Source organism: Cololabis saira, chromosome 18 (genome assembly GCF_033807715.1).
Source record: "Cololabis saira isolate AMF1-May2022 chromosome 18, fColSai1.1, whole genome shotgun sequence".
In the NCBI taxonomy this organism is placed as follows: domain Eukaryota; kingdom Metazoa; phylum Chordata; class Actinopteri; order Beloniformes; family Belonidae; genus Cololabis; species Cololabis saira.
In genome coordinates, this window is record NC_084604.1 from 41579158 (window position 1) to 41601389 (window position 22232).

The 22232-nt window shown below is 39.1% G+C and overlaps 2 protein-coding genes across 9 annotated transcripts in view; both read right to left on the minus strand.

Annotated features, from left to right (window-relative positions):
* Positions 1-2968: 2968 nt before the first annotated feature.
* Positions 2969-11090, minus strand: tmem242 (transmembrane protein 242). 2 transcript variants are annotated; one of them, XM_061746630.1, is made up of 5 exons: positions 10985-11090; positions 7692-7792; positions 6961-6987; positions 6199-6336; positions 2969-3495 (listed from the first exon to the last, which is right to left on the minus strand). In XM_061746630.1, the coding sequence occupies exons 1-5, from the start codon at positions 11067-11069 to the stop codon at positions 3388-3390; spliced, it is 459 nt and encodes a 152-aa protein (XP_061602614.1). In that variant the 5' UTR covers positions 11070-11090; the 3' UTR covers positions 2969-3387. The 2 variants fall into 2 exon arrangements, with proteins under 2 accessions (XP_061602614.1, XP_061602615.1); XM_061746631.1 differs by lacking the exon at positions 6961-6987.
* Positions 11091-14679: 3589 nt separating this feature from the next.
* The window catches only part of LOC133464461 (unconventional myosin-VI-like), a 73561-nt gene continuing 66008 nt past the window's right edge, over positions 14680-22232 (minus strand). For 6 of the 7 annotated variants that reach the window (XM_061746466.1, XM_061746465.1, XM_061746462.1 and 3 more), the window contains one exon: positions 17589-18451. In XM_061746466.1, coding sequence (XP_061602450.1) covers positions 18252-18451 — 200 coding nt within the window. In that variant the 3' untranslated portion in view covers positions 17589-18251. Of the gene's footprint in view, positions 15600-17588; positions 18452-22232 lie in introns of those variants that run through there. The other variant, XM_061746460.1, reaches the window with a different exon arrangement.

Sequence of the window (22232 nt, forward strand, 5' to 3'; positions counted from 1 at the left end):
AGGTGGCACCTTTTAAATCAAGCTGGTCAGTTCGGAAAAAAGTGTGCCCTTGGACAAATGAAGACACCATGAGTCTAAGGAGACTTTGTCGTAAGACTGAACGTCTGTGGAAATCCACTAAACTTGAGGTGCACAGACTCCATCTCAGGGATCTTGTGGCCTCATATAATGAGATGGTGGAAAATGCCAGATCAGACTTTATTCGTCAACTGGTAACGGCTAACAAGAAAAATCCCAAAGTGCTGTTTAACACAATCAATTCTCTTGTGTGTCCTGCTGCGCCAGTTACTCCTGTTTTTTGTGAAGCGGACAGCAATGCATTATTGAGATTTTTCACTGACAAAATTAAGTTGATCAAGGAGAAAATCCCTCCCCTTTTGTCGCTGAGCCTGTCTCCAGCTTGTGGTCCTCATTTAGGTCTGTGACTCTTGCTGATATCTCAGCACTGGTGACCAAGATGAAACTCTCCTCTTGCTCATCGGATGTCCTTCCGTGTAGGCTTTTTGTGAAAGTGTTTGATGTAATTGGCCCCTGGGTTACCAAAATGGGTAACCTCTCTCTGTCCTCCGGAGTGTTTCCCATTGCTTTTAAGCATGCTATAGTGGAGCCTTTACTCAAAAAGACAGGCTTAGACCTGACTGTCCTCAGTAATTTTAGGCCGATCTCTAAGCTACCAATCTTGTCCAAGATCCTAGAGAAGGTGGTCTCTGAGCAGCTGTCATTATTCCTGGATCAAAACAACATCCATGAGACTTTTCAGTCTGGTTTCCGCAAACATCACTCTACGGAGACAGCCTTGCTGAAAGTGTCCAGTGACATTATGATGTCTGCTGATTCAGGAAAATGCACTGTTCTAGTTCTCTTAGATCTGTCCTCAGTCTGTTCTAGTTCTCTTAGATCTGTCCTCAGTCTGTTCTAGTTCTCTTAGATCTGTCCTCAGCCTGTTCTAGTTCTCTTAGATCTGTCCTCAGTCTGTTCTAGTTCTCCTAGATCTGTCCTCAGTCTGTTCTAGTTCTCCTAGATCTGTCCTCAGTCTGTTCTAGTTCTCTTAGATCTGTCCTCAGCCTGTTCTAGTTCTCTTAGATCTGTCCTCAGCCTGTTCTAGTTCTCTTAGATCTATCCTCAGTCTGTTCTAGTTCTCCTAGATCTATCCTCAGTCTGTTCTAGTTCTCCTAGATCTATCCTCAGTCTGTTCTAGTTCTCTTAGACCTGTCCTCAGCCTTTGACACCGTCGACCACCAAATCCTGTTGAGAAGGCTGAGGGATGAAGTAGGACTCTCAGGTTCAGTTCTTCATTGGTTCTCGTCATACCTTTCCTGGCGTAGCTTTAGTGTTACAGCTAACCAAATAAGGTCTGGGTCAGCAGATCTTTTGTGTGGAGTCCCCCAAGGTTCTGTTTTGGGTCCTTTATTATTTTTGTTGTATTTGATCCCCTTGGGAAAAAACATCCAGAGATTTCCTGATGTCTCTTACCACATGTTTGCTGATGATATTCAGCTTTACTGCTCTTTTAAGCCTACTGAGCTCCACAGGCTAAATTCCTTAGTTCATTGCTTGGTGGAGATAAAACAATGGCTAAGTGTGAACACCTTGCAGCTAAACGTAGACAAAACAGAAACCCTGGTTTTTGCCCCTGATGCCTCCATTCCTGGGATTAACCAGTATTTGGGTGACTTGGGCCAGTCTGTTAAACCGAGCCTAAGAAACCTGGGTGTTGTGTTTGACGAAGACATGTCATTAGTGCAACACTGCAAACAGCTGACAAGGAACTGCTTCTTTCATCTGAGGAATATTTCTAAACTCAGGAAAATGTTGTCGCAAAAGGATTTGGAGCTGGTCATTCACGCATTTGTGTCCTCGCGTTTGGACTATTGTAACAGTTTGTTCTCTTGTCTAAACAAGAAGGAGCTGTCTCGCCTGCAGCTAGTGGAGAATTCCGCAGCAAGAATTCTGGCCCGCGCTAATAGGAGGTCACACATAACCCCTATTCTCAAAGATCTTCATTGGCTGCCAGTTTCCTCTAGGGTAAATTTTTAAATTCTGGTTTTAACTTTCAGAGCTTTGCATGGTCAGGCTCCACCTTACATCAGCGATCTGATCCAGCCCTACACCCCAGCTCGGGCTCTGAGGTCTGTGGATCAGAATCTGCTGATGGTTCCTCGTACTCGCTTCCGGACCAGAGGAGACCGATCCTTCCAGGCCGTTGCTCCCAGGCTTTGGAACGATCTTCCAGTCTCTCTGCGTTCCATGGAGTCTGTTGATCCTTCAAAAGGCAACTAAAGACCTTTTTATTTGTGCAGGCTTTTGCCTAATTGTCTTGGGGCTGCTATGATTGTATATGTGTTGTCTTGGCCTTTTAATCTTAAATTTGTATGTATCCCTTAACTGTGTTTTTATTTTAACTGTGAAGCGCTCTGTGACCATGGTCTGTGAAGAGCGCTCTACAAATAAAGTTTACTTACTTACTTACTTACTTACTAATATTAGTACAAGTACAAGTATTAGTACAAGTATTAGTACAAGTATTAGTACTAATATTAGTACAAGTATTAGTACAAGTATTAGTACTAATATTGGTACAAGTATTAGTACTAATATTAGTACAAGTATTAGTACTAATATTAGTACAAGTATTAGTACTAATATTAGTACAAGTATTAGTACAAGTATTAGTACTAATATTAGTACAAGTATTAGTACAAGTACAAGTATTAGTACTAATATTAGTAAAAGTTCAGGTACAAGTATTAGTACTAATATTAGTACAAGTATTAGTACTAATATTAGTACAAGTATTAGTACTAATATTAGTACAAGTATTAGTACTAATATTAGTACAAGTATTAGTACAAGTATTAGTACTAATATTAGTACAAGTACAAGTACTAGTACTAATATAAGTACATGTACAGGTATTAGTACTAGCATTAGTACTAATAGTACAAGTACAAATAGAAGTACTGAGATCATCAAAGTATTTTCAAACTTTAATCTTAAATAAAAACCAGGACAGAAAAGTTTTTACAGATTTACAGACAGAACCAGAACCAGGACCAGAACCAGACCCGGGTCACTGGTTCTGCTGGACCCGGATCTGCCGGGTCACTCTGGTCACTCCAGGACCGGCTGCTCCGACCCGTCTGGACCTCCAACACCACAGAAGAAGAACCGGTCCTCCACCGACCCGGGTCACTGGGCCTGGTTCTGGTGGTACCGGTCCAGGCCTGGTGACCCCGGGTCACCGGGCCCGGTTCTGGTGGTACCGGTCCAGGCCTGGTGACCCCTGATCCGGGTCGACCCGGCCCGGTCAGCAGGAGTCCAGTTCTCCAGGTTCTCCAGGACCCAGAGCTCAGGCCCGGTTCCTGCCGGGACCAGAACCGACCCGGTTCACTTGGACCCGAACACAGAGTCCCAGTCCGGTTCCGGTCCAGTTGGCTCCGGGTTCTTGGGGATCGGAGGGAACAAGGTCTGCATCTTCTGACGGAACTCCGGCAGCTGGAACAGAACCAGAACCAGAACCAGAACTGAAGTTAGAACCAGAACCAGAACCAACCAGTTACCTACTTTAAAACTCTGCAGCTTCTACAAATACTGTATTTTCACAACCATAAGAATAGAAATGAATAGAATAGAATAGAATAGAAAAGAATAGAATAGAAATGAATAAGCAACAATATCGATTATTTCAAAACCAGGAAAGGATAAATCAGAATGCACCAATTACAGGCCAATTAGTGTACTAATCTTAGACTATAAGTTATTCACTTCTATCTTTGCTAAAAGATTTGACAAGAGTCTGCCACAGATTATACATTTGGATCAAACAGGGTTTATTCAAAGTCGACAAACCCAAGATAATATAAGATGTACACTACAAATTATTAGACATACTACCAAAAACGATCTTCAGGCAATGATAGTAAGCTTGGACGCAGAAAAAGCCTTCGATTCTGTAAGATGGACCTTCCTATTTAAAGTAATGGAAATATTTGGCTTAAATGAGACAATAATACAAACAATAGAAACAAAAACCCATCAGCTCGGCTGAAGATTAATGGAGAACTCTCAAAATCTTTTATACTTGAGCGATCAAGGAGACAAGGATGCCCATTGAGCAAAAGTGGATTACGTATGTCTCTACCACAAGACCGGACTTCAGGTCATTTCAGACTGGATTATCAGAATATTTTTTTTACGTACGTACTTTTTTCCTTTTTCTAGAGGTGTTTACCAGTCCCCTTATGTACGCTTTTGCTTGCCCCTTGATATTTGTTCGGATTTATAGGTCTTCATGTTGATTGTTTGACTTTTTGTTTGTTTACATGTAAAATCAAAACCAATAAAAAGTACATGACAAAAAAAAGAATAGAAATGAATAGAATAGAAATTAATAGAATACAATAGAAATGAATAGAATAGAACAGGATAGAATAGAACAGAATAGAATAGAAATGAATAGAACAGGATAGAACAGAAATGAATAGAACAGGATAGAATAGAAATGAATAGACTAGAAAGCCTTTGTCATCATTCTACTGCTATAATGACATCAGCAGCTCCATAAAGTGCACACATGCAAAGACTGTGTAAACAAAAAAATAAGAAACAGGAAAGATAAATATATATACACTATAAAAATGAAACAGATATTAGCAAATTTATTATTGACTCTTTTGCTATAGATTTTAATTTACATTGGGAAAATGTTGTTTTTGGTTTCCATTGTTTCCCTAAGAAAGAAGGAAAATGTTACTTTTTGATAAATCTGTTTTTATTTCTTGCCAAATTTCATATTCATAAGAGTACATTTTCAAAGAAAACCCCTTGCTTTTTTGTTTTCCAGAAAGAAATGGAGCTTTACTTGAAATTAATCCTAAAATCTACGAATGAAAAGGCTATTAAAACCGTAGACTTGTGTTATATGTTTAATCTTCTTAAATAACAAACATCACCCCTGGCACATGTTCTGTTTTTTGTTTGTATACTGTTCTTGTATACTGTTTTGTGATAATTCTTTTAAATAAAATAAAAAAAAAATTAAAAAAAAAAAACTATAAAAATGAGAGAATAATAATGCACATAAATGAGTAAAGAATATTGCACAGTATGAGGAGCTTATTGGTTCAGAAAGTTCACAGCTTTGGGAAAGAAGGCGCAGTGTTCCCTATAGTGTAGTGTTCCCTATAGTGTTCCCTATAGCGCAGTGTTCCCTATAGCGCAGTGTTCCCTATAGCACAGTGTTCCCTATAGCGCAGTGTTCCCTATAGTGTTCCCTATAGCGTTCCCTATAGCGCAGTGTTCCCTATAGCGCAGTGTTCCCTATAGCACAGTGTTCCCTATAGCACAGTGTTCCCTATAGCGCACTGGGAACCTTATTGTTTTTTTTTTTTTTTTTAAATATTTTTATCCCAGTTTTTTCCCCATTATATCACCCAGTGCTCCTACCTAACAGTCCTGGGCATTTCCATCCTCTACCAACCCCGGGAGTTCCTGCACTGAGCTCAGGTCTCCTCCTTAACCTGAGGAGTGAGCAGGCCGCATCTTTTCACCAGACAGGGTGGGGTTTCTCCGGCCGGACGTAGCGCGTGGAAGGATCACGTTATTCCGGCCGGATCCCCCCACCCCATCTGTTCCCCGGTTGGCCAGAGGGGGCAGTATAGCCCAGGACTGTTGCATGTTTTTGTGAGGGTAGCTCACACTAGCTACCCAAGGGAACACGGGGAGAACATGCAAACTCCACACAGAAAGATCCTTTCACCAACCCCACCCAGGGTGTGGGCACTGAAGTCATGGGGGAACTAACACGCACTTCAGCGCCCACAGCGTCCCCGGCGGGAATCGAACCCAGGACCTTCTTGCTGTGAGACGGCCGCACTACCTGCTGCTCCACCGTGCCCCCTGGGAACCTTATTGTAGTGTTTCTAAATATGTTATGTGCAATGAAGAATATGGTGCTACCTAATTTGTTTTGGTGCTACTAAATGAAAAGCTAGGTGGCACCAGTGCTACCTGTGAAAACGTTAGTCTGGAGCCCTGCCTATAGCGCAGTGTTCCCTATCTTCCAGGAAGATTCCAGGATTGTTCCAGGAGTTTTCCAGGATTGTTCCAGGAGTTTTCCAGGAAGATTCCAGGAGTTTTCCAGGAAGATTCCAGGAGTTTTCCAGGATTGTTGCAGGACCTGCCGGGGTTCAAACTCACGCTGTGAACGTCCAGGATCCTCCAGGCCGCCAGGCTGAGCAGCCCCACCCCGGTCCAGGCCCACAGGGAGCCCCAGCCCAGGGCCCTGAGGGCCAGGGAGGCCCCGCCCTCGGGGGCCGCCGCCTTCACCGCCACGCCCTGGGGGGGGGGAGACACGGTTACCACGGTTACCACAGGGAGGCCCCGCCCTCGGGGGCCGCCGCCTTCACCGCCACGCCCTAAAGGGGGGGGGATTAAAAATTTAAATTAATTCTATTTGACTGTTTAATTAATTAAATTAATTAAAATTAATTAATCTAATAAATTAATTTAATACAATTTATTAATTAAAGTAAATTAATTAAATTGATTAAATTAATGAATCTAATACAATTAATTTAATTAATTTGATAAAATGTATTAATTAAAGTAAATTAATTAAATTAATTAAAATTAATTAAATTAATGAATCTAATAAAATGTATTTAATTAATTTAATACAATTTATTAATTAAAGTAAATTAATTAAATTAATTAATATAATAAAATGTATTTAATTAATTTAATGCAATTTATTAATTAAAGTAAATTAATTAAATTACTTAAAATTAATTAAATGAATCTAATAGAATTCATTTAATTAATTTAATACCATTTATAAATTAAATTAATTAAACGGTAAAATCATACAAATCATGTCAAATCAAGTTCGGTGTCCTCATCACTTTAATTTCTCCAACAAATCCTGGCTTGAAGTCGGACCAAGCGTCAAGACTTTTGTACCTTCAAGCTTTGCTTCCTGTATTTCCCCTGCGTAGAAATTAAGTACAAATAAATATCAGGAAACTGGATTCATGGCCAAATATTAATGTCCATGGACCACTGGTTCTTGGTAACTGTACCAAATATTAATGTCCATGGACCACTGGTTCTTGGTAACTGTACCAAATATTAATGTCCATGGACCACTGGTTCTTGGTAACTGTACCAAATATTAATGTCCATGGACCACTGGTTCTTGGGGTAACTGTACCAAATATTAATGTCCATGGACCACTGGTTCTTGGGGTAACTGTACCAAATATTAATGTACATGGACCACTGGTTCTTGGTAACTGTACCAAATATTAATGTCCATGGACCACTGGTTATTGGGGTAACTGTACCAAATATTAATGTCCATGGACCACTGGTTCTTGGTAACTGTACCAAATATTAATGTCCATGGACCACTGGTTCTTGGTAACTGTACCAAATATTAATGTCCATGGACCACTGGTTCTTGGTAACTGTACCAAATATTAATGTCCATGGACCACTGGTTCTTGGGGTAACTGTACCAAATATTAATGTCCATGGACCACTGGTTCTTGGTAACTGTACCAAATATTAATGTCCATGGACCACTGGTTCTTGGTAACTGTACCAAATATTAATGTCCATGGACCACTGGTTCTTGGTAACTGTACCAAATATTAATGTCCATGGACCACTGGTTCCACCTCCATCCATACCTTACTGAACCAGTCCGGACTTTTCTTCCTCGCCATCGCCAGCGCCGACCCGAACCCGAACATCATCCCGGCCGACGCCACCGCCGTCAGGAACGCTGCTCCTGGAGGAGGAACGGTTTATGACATCACTTCCTCCTGCAGGAGGAGAGAATAGTGACATCACTTCCTCCTGCAGGAGGAGAGATTAGTGACGTCACTTCCTCCTGCAGGAGGAGAGATTAGTGACATCACTTCCTGCAGGAGGAGAGAATAGTGACATCACTTCCTCCTGCAGGAGGAGAGAATAGTGACATCACTTCCTCCTGCAGGAGGAGAGAATAGTGACATCACTTCCTCCTGCAGGAGGAGAGAATAGTGACATCACTTCCTCCTGCAGGAGGAGAGAATAGTGACATCACTTCCTCCTGCAGGAGGAGAGAATAGTGACATCACTTCCTCCCGGAGTCAGTGAACACTAGCGTCGCCACCCGTCCCTTAAAATACAGAATCTTTACATAATTGGGAATTAAAAGTTCCGTATTGAACCAATAAACATATTTATGCTCTTAATTATTGATGGCTTAATCGACAGGTCAGAAAATGTGAATATATTGCTAAACTTCATTCGTAGTAAATTCCACTAAAGGTGAAACAAATAGATTATTTCCCACTACATTCAAAGTAGGGGTGCAACTATCGAATATTTTAGTAATCGAGTATTCTACTGAAAATTACATCCATTAATCCAGTAATCGGATAAAACATATATTTGTTTAGTTAAAGAGCAATTATAAATATACATAAGATGTTAGATGTTAATTGACATCAAGACTAAATGATATAATACAGTAGGTTCATGGCTGTGCATTTAAAAACCCTGAATTTACACCAGTCGACCAAATTCACTGATTCACTCAAAAAACTAAGGATCTTACCAAGAAATGTTCTTATTTCTAACCTAAAAATGCCATTACACCTGATAACACACATCACTTAAAAGGTTAGGTGTTTTTCCCACGTGTTTCAATTGAACTTTCATTTGTGTCAAGCACATTTTAAGTTGTAGTTAAGTTTTAAGTTAAAGTATAAGAATTTGAGTTTTGGCAGTGTTTAAAATAAAATGATGAGCCCTGCTGTATTGGAGCACATTAGACACCAGCGCTGCTTGTTTTATCCATGAATGACTACAGAGATAAAATGAAATGAAAACTACCCAGTTAGCTTTATTACGTTTTTATTTTTCCGACATTTTCTGCCTTTTCTTTTAGTTAAAACTGTAGTGGGAACAGAGGTTTATATACCGGGTAAAGGCTGATTTATGGTTCCGTGTTACAACAACGCAGAGCGGTGCGCGTCGCTGCGTAGCCTACGCCGTAGGCTACGGCGTAGCCGTGGCAACAGAGCCTGCACGGCAGCGCAGCACCGCCAGCCGGACCGGCGCTCTCTGCCCTCGCCGGAGAGCACCGTAGACTCTGCGTCGATTTAACGCGGAACAATAATTTTGGCTTTAGAGGGGGAACATATAGGAGAACGGACCAGAAGAATATAGCGTGGATTAAAAATAAAAGTTAAGCACTGAACTACATGTGTCTCCGTCTGGGCCATTGCAGACTGCCTGAGCACACATATATATATATATATATATATATATATATATATATATATATATATATATATATATATATATATATATATTATATATATATTATATATATATATATATACATATATATATATGCCTGAGCATGGCATGTTACAAAACAAACATATCCGCCGCCTCTTTCTTCCCCCTTTAACGTGCGCAGCGCATGGATGTACGGCGCAGCGTCAGCGAGTTTTGTCGCATTAAATGTGGTCCGGGCGTAATACGAGGATTTGAGCTGGTGAAATTAAACGAAAAAAAAAAAAAGAAATTAAACGATTCCTCGAGGCAGAGAAAATTCCTTCATTTTTTGTAATCGAATTACTCGAATTATTCGATCGTTTCAGCCCTAATTCAAAGTGAAATATTTCAAGCCTTTATTTGTTATAATTTTGGTTATTATGGCTCACAGTTTTAAGTTTTAAAACCCAAATAAAAATTCTCAAAAAATTTGAATATTTAATGAAATCAGTAAAAATACAATTCAATCAACAAAATTATAACAAATAAAAAGGTTTAACATATGTTGCTTTGCATATAATGAGACTATGTAATGTAATAGTTTCACCTTTTAAGTTGAATTATTGAAATAAATTAACTTTTACACCATATTCTAATGTTCCGACCTTCACCTGTAGCTTATTCTACATCTTGGCTGATGTGGACGTACATACATAGCATAATCATAATATAATAGCATAGGAGGATATTTCAGTTGCTAGCATGGTTGTCTGTCTGTACAGTCAAGTTCAATGCTATTAAAGCACTTTAAACTTTAAATCAAAGCCTGAACTCTTTATACTCAAAAAAAAGAACTTGAACAATATACGAGGACGATTTACTCATCGAAAAACACAAAAACACAAAAACGTCAGCTTCTGGAAATAAATCACTGAATCTGTTAAATAAAACTTACTCTCGCACATTATGCTGTTTTATTTTTATTAATTTATCTTTTTAATTTACATTCAACTGTCTTGTCTTTTATATATATTTTTGTGTTTATTTCTTTTCCAATATTTACTCCGAATTTTCATTGATGACGATATTTAGTCCGAATTTTCGTTGATGACGATATTTATATATATTTTTGTGTTTATTTCTTTTCAATTTGGTGTTGGAGTCTATCTGTATTTGTATTTTCCCTTTGATCTTTCATTGTATTTAAAGATTTAAATAAATAAAAAAAAAAAAAAAACTTTAAATCAAAGCATTTAGTTTTTTTAATATAAATAATAATAATAATAATAATAATAACTTGCATTTATATAGCGCCTTTCAAGGAACCCAGGGTCGCTTTACAGATCATAGACCTTTTTCAAGGTATATGATTTTTTCAATATATTTTTTCCTTTTTATTTTTATATATATTTTATATTTATATTTTTATATTTTTTCCTTTTTCAATATAAAATAAATTCAATTCAATTCACACTTTATTAGAGACACATCTGGAGAAAAGCTCCATAGTTCCAATAAATACATTTCTATGCAGTTTAGAAGTTTTGGGGAAGTCTCTTTTTTTGACGCATGCGCGGCTGAAATCGTCCCTTATTTCTGTTTCTGTTATTTGTGTTTGTGAAAGATGGCGGCCCCACCGACCCCCCGGGTCCAGGACCGGGACCGGGTCCAGGACCGGGACCGGGTCCAGCCCTGCCCCGGCCAGACTCACCTGTGAGCGGGTGCAGTCCCCCCTCACCCCCCGGGGACACAGAAACATCCTTCTCCTTCCCCGCAGCCTCCCGCACCGCCGCCATGTTCCTGGTCCGTCCGCGAGAGCAGTCCGCCGGAAACAAACACCAGAGAGACAGAGCGGTGTTTGGTTCCGGGCGGGAGAAAGGTAGCGGACTGTTTTATTATTATTCTGATTTTATTCTTCTCGATATATTTTCCTTTAAAAGGAAATGTATACATATACACAGTACTGGGGTTGAGGGGGGATGGCATCCCCCCCTGAAATAAAAACGGTCCAAATCATCCCCCCCTGAAATAAAAACGGTCCAAATCATCCCCCCCCTGAAATAAAAACGGTCCAAATCACCCCCCTGAAATAAAAACGGTCCAAATCATCCCCCCTGAAATAAAAACAGTTCAAATCATCCCCCCTGAAATAAAAACGGTCCAAATCATCCCCCCCTGAAATAAAAACGGTCCAAATCATCCCCCCTGAAATAAAAACAGTTCAAATCATCCCCCCTGAAATAAAAACGGTCCAAATCATCCCCCCTGAAATAAAAACAGTTCAAATCATCCCCCCTGAAATAAAAACGGTCCAAATCATCCCCCCTGTAAAACTGCCATCCCTCCTTTCCATCCCTTATGTCATTTCATCAATGAATGTGGTTTTACTGCTATTTCAACATTTAGAGTCATCACCAGAAAAATAACACCAGAAAAATAACTTATTTGACAATTTCCACCTGATTCAAGTAAATTTTCACTTGAAATAAGTAGAAAAATCTGCCAGTGGGACAAGATTTATCTTCTCATTACAAGCAAAACAATCTTGTTCCACTGGCAAATTTTTCTACTTATTTTAATTGAAAATCTACTGTAAACAGGTGAAAATTGTTGTTTTTTCCAGTGATGAGTCTTGTTTTAAGTGGAATGAGATTTTTTTTTACTAAAATGAGACATTTTAACTAGAAATAAGACGAATATTCTTGTTAAGATTGTGAGTTTTTGCAGTGATCCATGTTACTTATCCTGTGAAGGACAGAGTCATATTGATAAGTTCAGAAAAGTGTTTTTTATTGTTGTGTTTTGATGTATTTGATGTAAGCCCAGTGGATATTTAAAGCTTACAGAAGGCTGCATTTAACTGCTGCTATGTCATTCCTGCAGTATTTCTGCAGCTGTTTTGGTCACTGCTATTATTTGTAATATATTATATTATTTGTAATCAGCACAATTATCTGTCCCCATATGATCAAATCCACCATCCCCCCTGATTGTTTTTACAACTCTAGTACTGTATATATATATATATATATATATATATATATATATATATATATATATATATATATATATATATATACACACACACACATACACAGGACCGTCTCAGAAAATTAAAATATTGTGATAAAGTTCTTTATTTTCTGTAATGCAATTAAAAAAAAAAAAAAAATGTCATCCATTCTGGATTCATTACAAATCAACTGAAATATTACAAGCCTTTTATTATTTTAATATTGCTGATCACGGCTTTACAGAAAATAAAGGACTTTATCACAACATTCTAATTTTCTGAAACAGTGCTGTATATATATATGTATATGTATGTATATATATATATATATATATATATATATATATATATATATATATACACATATACACACACACACACACACGTATATATATATATATATATATATATATATATATATATATATATATATATATATATATATATATATATATATATACACACACACGTAAGTTTAGATCAGAAAGGATTTACTAAGTTTCAGATCAGGAAGGGTTTACTTAGTTCAGGTTGGAAACAGAAATTTCAACATTTGGGCACTTTGGTAAAAACCTGAGTACGTGTTTCTGTAACTCCGCCACACAGGCAAAGCAGGAACTTTACAAAGCTTTTACCAATGTAAAGCAGTTTTATCTGAATGTTTTGAGGAATAACTGAGAGAAATTGAGAATTGTTTAATAAGAAGCTCATGAATGTGACTTGAGTTATTGAGTTCAGTGTTTCTGACGAAGACTTTATTAATGTTCAAACTGACAAACAAGGAGTGTGATGTTCATGTTTAAGACAGTCCCTCTCTCAACTTCAGAAACTGTAGATTTTAGATGTTTCAGTAAAGTTAAATGTTATTTGTTGTGTAAAAATAAAGTATCTGTTCAAAGGCAGATTTGACCTCCTGGCTGGCTCGCCAATTTATGGCAGGAGAATAAAACCTCAGATGAACTTTATTTAACCGTCCCATTACCGGGCTCGATAAATAGCTAACATCGTTGCTGCTAACGTTAGCTGCGGCTGCGTTTAGGAGGCTAAACCGCACAAACACAGATTTCAAAATAAAGGCAACTTGCAAACTGAAAATAAGTAAAGTTAGAGAATAAAAAACTCTGACAAGCTGAAATCTGACATGTTTTATTTATTTAGTAAAGATCATGTTGAGGAAAAACTTTGCCGAAGCTTCGAGAATATTTAGTCCGAATTTTCATTGACGATATTTAGTCCGAATTTTCGTTGACGACAATATTTAATCCGAATTTTCGACGACAATATTTAGTCCGAATTTTCATTGACGATATTTAGTCCGAATTTTCGTTGACGACAATATTTAATCCGAATTTTCGACGACAATATTTAGTCCGAATTTTCGACGACAATATTTAGTCCGAATTTTCATTGACGATATTTAGTCCGAATTTTCGTTGACAACAATATTTAGTCCGAATTTTCGTTGACAACGATATTTAGTCCAAATTTTCATTGACGATATTTAGTCCAAATTTTCGTTGACGACAATATTTAGTCCGAATTTTCGTTGACGACAATATTTAGTCCGAATTTTCATTGACGATATTTAGTCCAAATTTTCGTTGACAACAATATTTAGTCCGAATTTTCGTTGACAACAATATTTAGTCCGAATTTTCATTGACGATATTTAGTCCAAATTTTCGTTGACGACAATATTTAGTCCGAATTTTCGTTGACGACAATATTTAGTCCGAATTTTCGACGACAATATTTAGTCCGAATTTTCGTTGACGACAATATTTAGTCCGAATTTTCGACGACAATATTTAGTCCGAATTTTCGACGACAATATTTAGTCCGAATTTTCGTTGAGGACAATATTTAGTCCGAATTTTCGTTAACAATATTTAGTCCAAATTTTCGTTGACGACAATATTTATTCCGAATTTTCATTGACGACAATATTTAGTCCGAATTTTCGACGACAATATTTAGTCAGAATTTTCGTTGACGACGATATTTAGTCCGAATTTTCGTTGACGATATTTAGTCCGAATTTTCATTGACGATATTTAGTCCAAATTTTCGTTGACGACGATATTTAGTCCGAATTTTCGTTAACGATATTTAGTCAGAATTTTTGTTGACGACAATATTTAGTCAGAATTTTCGTTGACGATGATATTTAGTCAGAATTTTCGTTGACGACGATATTTAGTCCGAATTTTTGTTGACGACAATATTTAGTCAGAATTTTTGTTGACAATATTTACTCCAAATTTTCGTTGACCACGATATTTAATCAGAATTTTCATTGACGACGATATTTAGTCCGAATTTTCGTTGACAACATTTAGTGTGAATTTTCAACAGAAACAAGTAAAGTTAGAGAATAAAAAACTCTGACAAGCTGAAATCTGACATGTTTTATTTATTTAGTAAAGATCATGTTGAGGAAAAACTTTGCCGAAGCTTCGTCGGGTGACGACTAGAAATAAATCCACAACCTTCAGGATGACATGTTGCATAATTAATCTGAATTAATTCACATTTCTGCTGATAACAGCCGACAAAATCATCAAAAAATAGGAGCGAAAACAAGAAAAAACTAGTGTTTAGATTTGGTCTCGGAACTCCAGGAACGTTCTCATTGAAACCACAGAAGAAGAAGAATCAGCGGGTTCACATCCAGGTGATTAGCAGGTGGAACCAGAACCAGGATCAGAACCAGGACCAGAACCAGAACCAGAACCAGGATCAGGTCTGGCAGGAATGCATCATTAAAGGATTAACGGTGGGGGGGGAATTAGTGTTAAGGCCTCAGAGCAGCGATGGGTCAGGTGGTCTGGACCGGGACCAGGACCTGGTGCAGGACCGGGACCAGGAACCAGACCAGGACCTGGACCAGGAACCAGGACCTGGACCTGGACCAGGAACCAGGAACCTGAACCAGGTCCAGGACCAGGACCTGGTGCAGGACCAGGCCCAGGACCGGGACCAGGACCCAGGACCCCCCCCACAAACACAAACGTAGAAAAACAGAAGGAGAGCGAGGAACGGCCGGTCCGGTTGGAGCTTGTTCCCGTTGGCCCGGTCCGGCCCTGTGGGGCCCCCCCGGCCCCGGGGCCCCCTCACTTGAACAGGCTCTGCAGCACGGCCGTGGCGTAGGTGGGTCTGGCCTGCCGGCTCTCGATGACGGCCCTCAGGTACTGTAAACCACCGCAGCGCTCCCAGATCTCCTCGAACTGCCGCGGCAGGATCTCGGCCCCGCGTTTCCGGGACAGACCCGTCTCCTCCAGGCTCAGCTCGCACATCTCCATGTCGTCCTTCCCTGGAGACCAAGACACGGAGATGGAGACACATTTCAGCTGAGTTTTTACTTTGTATGTTTCGAGTCCCATGGGTTATACAGTTTGTATGTAATATTACAAGACCTGATAGTGCCTTATGTTCCTGGCAGAGCTCTCCGTTCTCAGAGTGCAGGTTTACTCGTAGTTCCTAGAGTATCTAAATGTAGATTTGGAGGGTGGGCGTTCTGCTATCAGGCACCATTACTATGGAACCAACTTCCAATCTGGGTTAAGGAGGCTGACACCACCTCCACCTTTAAAACTAAACTTAAAACCTTTCTGTTTAGTAAAGCTTATAGTTAGTGTTTAGTAAACCTCTAGCTGGTGTTGGTAAATCTCTAGGTAGTGTAAACTCTAGTGTGTTACAATATATTGTTGGAAAAAAATGTTATTTGTTGAGTACAAACAAAAATAAATGATCTGTTCAAAGGCAGATTTGACCTCCTAGCTGGCTCGCCAAGTTATCACAGGAGAATAAAACCTCAGATGAACTTTATTTAACCATCCCATTACTTACAAAAAAAGAAAAATTAAATCAAAAAAGAAAATTAAGCACGTGGGCAAAGTTAATTACCCCCCGACTGCTTTCACCTGATCTGATTCAGGTGTTAACGTAGTGCAAAGGGAGAAAGAAAGCCACCGTGGTTCAAAACTCTCATCTCAGACCACATCACCATTAAAGTTAGCATCAAAGAACCGTTTTACAGCTACAAGACTAAATTAGAATTTTCGTTGACGATATTTGGTCCGGTTTTTCGTTGACAACAATATTTAGTCCGAATTTTTGTTGACGACGATATTTAGTCCGAATTTTCGTTGACGACAATATTTAGTCCGAATTTTCGTTGACGATATTTAGTTTGAATTTTCGTTGACGATGATATTTAGTCCGAATTTTCGTTGACGACGATATTTAGCCAGAATTTTCATTGACGACAATATTTAGTCCGAATTTTCGACGACAATATTTAGTCCGAATTTTCATTGACGATATTTAGTCCGAATTTTCGTTGACAACAATATTTAGTCCGAATTTTCGTTGACAACGATATTTAGTCCGAATTTTCATTGACGATATTTAGTCCAAATTTTCGTTGACGACAATATTTAGTCCGAATTTTCGTTGACGACAATATTTAGTCCGAATTTTCATTGACGATATTTAGTCCAAATTTTCGTTGACAACAATATTTAGTCCGAATTTTCGTTGACAACAATATTTAGTCCGAATTTTCATTGACGATATTTAGTCCAAATTTTCGTTGACGACAATATTTAGTCCGAATTTTCGTTGACGACAATATTTAGTCCGAATTTTCGACGACAATATTTAGTCCGAATTTTCGTTGACGACAATATTTAGTCCGAATTTTCGACGACAATATTTAGTCCGAATTTTCGACGACAATATTTAGTCCGAATTTTCGTTGAGGACAATATTTAGTCCGAATTTTCGTTAACAATATTTAGTCCAAATTTTCGTTGACGACAATATTTATTCCGAATTTTCATTGACGACAATATTTAGTCCGAATTTTCGACGACAATATTTAGTCAGAATTTTCGTTGACGACGATATTTAGTCCGAATTTTCGTTGACGATATTTAGTCCGAATTTTCATTGACGATATTTAGTCCAAATTTTCGTTGACGACGATATTTAGTCCGAATTTTCGTTAACGATATTTTGTCAGAATTTTTGTTGACGACAATATTTAGTCAGAATTTTCGTTGACGATGATATTTAGTCAGAATTTTCGTTGACGACGATATTTAGTCCGAATTTTTGTTGACGACAATATTTAGTCAGAATTTTTGTTGACAATATTTACTCCAAATTTTCGTTGACCACGATATTTAATCAGAATTTTCATTGACGACGATATTTAGTCCGAATTTTCGTTGACAACATTTAGTGTGAATTTTCAACAGAAACAAGTAAAGTTAGAGAATAAAAAACTCTGACAAGCTGAAATCTGACATGTTTTATTTATTTAGTAAAGATCATGTTGAGGAAAAACTTTGCCGAAGCTTCGTCGGGTGACGACTAGAAATAAATCCACAACCTTCAGGATGACATGTTGCATAATTAATCAGAATTAATTCACATTTCTGCTGAAAACAGCCGACAAAATCATCAAAAAATAGGAGCGAAAACAACAAAAAACTAGTGTTTAGATTTGGTCTCGGAACTCCAGGAACGTTCTCATTGAAACCACAGAAGAAGAAGAATCAGCGGGTTCACATCCAGGTGATTAGCAGGTGGAACCAGAACCAGGATCAGAACCAGGACCAGAACCAGAACCAGAACCAGGATCAGGTCTGGCAGGAATGCATCATTAAAGGATTAACGGTGGGGGGGGAATTAGTGTTAAGGCCTCAGAGCAGCGATGGGTCAGGTGGTCTGGACCGGGACCAGGACCTGGTGCAGGACCGGGACCGGGAACCAGACCAGGACCTGGACCAGGAACCAGGACCTGGACCTGGACCAGGAACCAGGACCTGGAATCAGGACCCCCCACAAACACAAACGTAGAAAAACAGAAGGAGAGCGAGGAACGGCCGGTCCGGTTGGAGCTTGTTCCCGTTGGCCCGGTCCGGCCCTGTGGGGCCCCCCCGGCCCCGGGGCCCCCTCACTTGAACAGGCTCTGCAGCACGGCCGTGGCGTAGGTGGGTCTGGCCTGCCGGCTCTCGATGGCGGCCCTCAGGTACTGTAAACCGCCGCAGCGCTCCCAGATCTCCTCGAACTGCCGCGGCAGGATCTCGGCCCCGCGTTTCCGGGACAAACCCGTCTCCTCCAGGCTCAGCTCGCACATCTCCATGTCGTCCTTCCCTGGAGACCAAGACACGGAGATGGAGACACATTTCAGCTGAGTTTTTACTTTGTATGTTTCGAGTCCCATGGGTTATACAGTATGTATGTACTATTACAAGACCTGATAGTGCCTTATGTTCCTGGCAGAGCTCTCCGCTCTCAGAGTGCAGGTTTACTCATAGTTCCTAGAGTATCTAAATGTAGATTTGGAGGGCGGGCGTTCTGCTATCAGGCACCATTACTATGGAACCAACTTCCAATCTGGGTTAAGGAGGCTGACACCACCTCCACCTTTAAAACTAAACTTAAAACCTTTCTGTTTAGTAAAGCCTATAGTTAGTGTTTAGTAAACCTCTAGCTGGTGTTGGTAAATCTCTAGGTAGTGTAAACTTTAGTGTGTTAGAGTCGCTCCTGTAGTTTCTTGTGCTGGGCCCCCTTCTCTTCTCTTTTTTCTCTTTTGTACATGGTGCAGCATCTCTGAATGCAAAACACCGGATCCTGCAGTGTGGGAGTGAGAGGGGCAGGGTAACGGCCCCTTTTGGGCGGGGGAGAAGGTTCGTCCCTCAAGACTCCTCTCCCTGGCCCTGCCCCTTTTCAACCTTTCCCCGACCCTGCACCCCAACCTGGGACTTGCTGATTGGGCCGGAGCTTCGGGAGCTGCGTGCTGGCCTGCGGTCCCCACCCCTGGACATCCAGCTGCTGCTTCCACCTGCCTGCTGTGCTGTTGCCGTCCCTGACCCACCAGTCTGGCCCTCGGCAGGAGGGCCCCCCCTTATGATCCAGGTCCTGGTCCAGGTTTCTTCCTCCTAAAGGGGAGTTTTTCTTGCCACTGTTTGTCTTACGGTTTTTCTCCCACTAGGGGAGTTTTTACCTGCCATTGTTTATGTAATAACTGCTCTGGAGTTTATGTTCATGTTCTGGATCTCTGGAAAGCGTCTAGAGACAACTTTTGTTGTATTAGACGCTATATAAATAAAATTGAATTGAATTATTACGTTTTTAAATAAATAAATAAATATATTGTTGGAAAAAATTTTTATTTGTTGTGTACAAACAAAAATAAATGATCTGTTCAAAGGCAGATTTGACCTCCTAGCTGGCTCGCCAAGTTATCACAGGAGAATAAAACCTCAGATTAACTTTATTTAACCATCCCATTACTTACAAAAAAAGAAAAATTAAATCAAAAAAGAAAATTAAGCACGTGGGCAAAGTTAATTACCCCCCCAACTGCTTTCATCTGATCTGATTCAGGTGTTAACGTAGTGCAAAGGGAGAAAGAAAGCCACCGTGGTTCAAAACTCTCATCTCAGACCACATCACCATTAAAGTTAGCGTCAAAGAACCGTTGTACAGCTACAAGACTAAATTAGAATTTTCGTTGACGATATTTAGTCCGAATATTCGTTGACGACAATATTTAGTTAGAATTTTCGTTGATGACGATATTTAGTCAGAATTTTCATTGACGATATTTATTCCGAATTTTCGTTGACGACAATATTTAGTCCGAATTTTCGTTGACGATATTTAGTCCGAATTTTCGTTAACAATATTTAGTCCGAATTTTCATTGACAACGATATTTATTCCGAATTTTCGTTGACGACAATATTTAGTCCGAATTTTCGTTGACGACGATATTTACTCCGAATTTTCGTTGACGACAATATTTACTCCGAATTTTCATTGATGACGATATTTAGTCCGAATTTTCGTTGACGACAATATTTAGTCCGAATTTTCATTGACGACAATATTTACTCCGAATTTTCATTGATGACGATATTTAGTCAGAATTTTCGTTGACGAGAATATTTAGTCCGAATTTTCATTGACGACAATATTTACTTCGAATTTTCGTTGACAATATTTAGTCAGAATTTTCATTGACGAGAATATTTACTCCGAATTTTCGTTGACAATATTTAGTCAGAATTTTCATTGACGACGATATTTAGTCCGAATTTTCGACGACGACGATATTTTTTTTTTTTTTTTTTTAAAGATTTTTTTGGGCTCTAGTGGCCCTTTATTGAGATGCAGACTGGAAAGGGGTAGAGAGAGAGAACGGGGAAGACACGCAGCAAAGGTGCGCGGGCTGGATTCGAACCAACGACCGCTGCAGGAGGACTGTAGCCTCAGTATATGAGCCGCCGCTTAACCCACTGCGCCACCGAGCGGCCCGTCGACGACGATATTTACTCAAAATTTTCATTGACGACGATATTTAGTCCGAATTTTCATTGACGACAATATTTAGTCTGAATTTTCGTTGACGACGATATTTAGTCCGAATTTTCGTTGACGACGATATTAAGTCTGAATTTTCGTTGACGACGATATTAAGTCCGAATTTTCGTTGACGATATTTAGTCTGAATTTTCGTTGACGACAATATTTAGTCTGAATTTTCGTTGACGATATTTAGTCCGAATTTTCGTTGACGACAATATTTAGTCAGAATTTTCGTTGACGACAATATTTAGTCCGAATTTTCATTGACGACGATATTTAGTCAGAATTTTCGTTGATGACGATATTTAGTCTGAATTTTCGTTAACAATATTTAGTCCGAATTTTCATTGACGACGATATTTAGTCCGAATTTTCGTTGACAATATTTACTCCGAATTTTCGTTGACGAAGATATTTAGTCCGAATTTTTGTTGACGACAATATTTAGTCCGAATTTTCGTTGACGACAATATTTACTCCGAATTTTCGTTGACGACAATATTTACTCCGAATTTTCATTGATGACGATATTTAGTCAGAATTTTCGTTGACGACAATATTTAGTCCGAATTTTCATTGACGACAATATTTACTCCGAATTTTCGTTGACAATATTTAGTCAGAATTTTCATTGACGACGATATTTAGTCCGAATTTTCGACGACGACGATATTTTATTTTTTTTTTTTTTTAAAGATTTTTTTGGGCTCTAGTGGCCCTTTATTGAGATGCAGACTGGAAAGGGGTAGAGAGAGAGAACGGGGAAGACATGCAGCAAAGGTGCGCGGGCTGGATTCGAACCAACGACCGCTGCAGGAGGACTGTAGCCTTAGTATATGAGCCGCCGCTTAACCCACTGCGCCACCGAGCGGCCCGTCGACGACGATATTTACTCAAAATTTTCATTGACGACGATATTTAGTCTGAATTTTCGTTGACGACGATATTTAGTCCGAATTTTCGTTGACGACGATATTAAGTCCGAATTTTCGTTGACGATATTTAGTCTGAATTTTCGTTGACGATATTTAGTCCGAATTTTCGTTGACGACAATATTTAGTCCGAATTTTCATTGACGACAATATTTAGTCTGAATTTTCGTTGACGACGATATTTAGTCCGAATTTTCGTTGACGACGATATTAAGTCCGAATTTTCGTTGACGATATTTAGTCCGAATTTTCGTTGACGATATTTAGTCCGAATTTTCGTTGACGACAATATTTAGTCAGAATTTTCGTTGACAATATTTAGTCAGAATTTTCATTGACGACGATATTTAGTCTGAATTTTCGTTGATGACGATATTTAGTCTGAATTTTCGTTGACGACGATATTTACTCCGAATTTTCGTTGACGACGATATTTAGTCCGAATTTTCGTTGACGACAATATTTAGTCCGAATTTTCGTTGACGACAATATTTAGTCCGAATTTTCGTTGACGACAATATTTACTCCGAATTTTCGTTGACGACAATATTTACTCCGAATTTTCGTTGACGACAATATTTAGTCAGAATTTTCATTGACAACATTTAGTGTGAATTTTCGTTGACAAT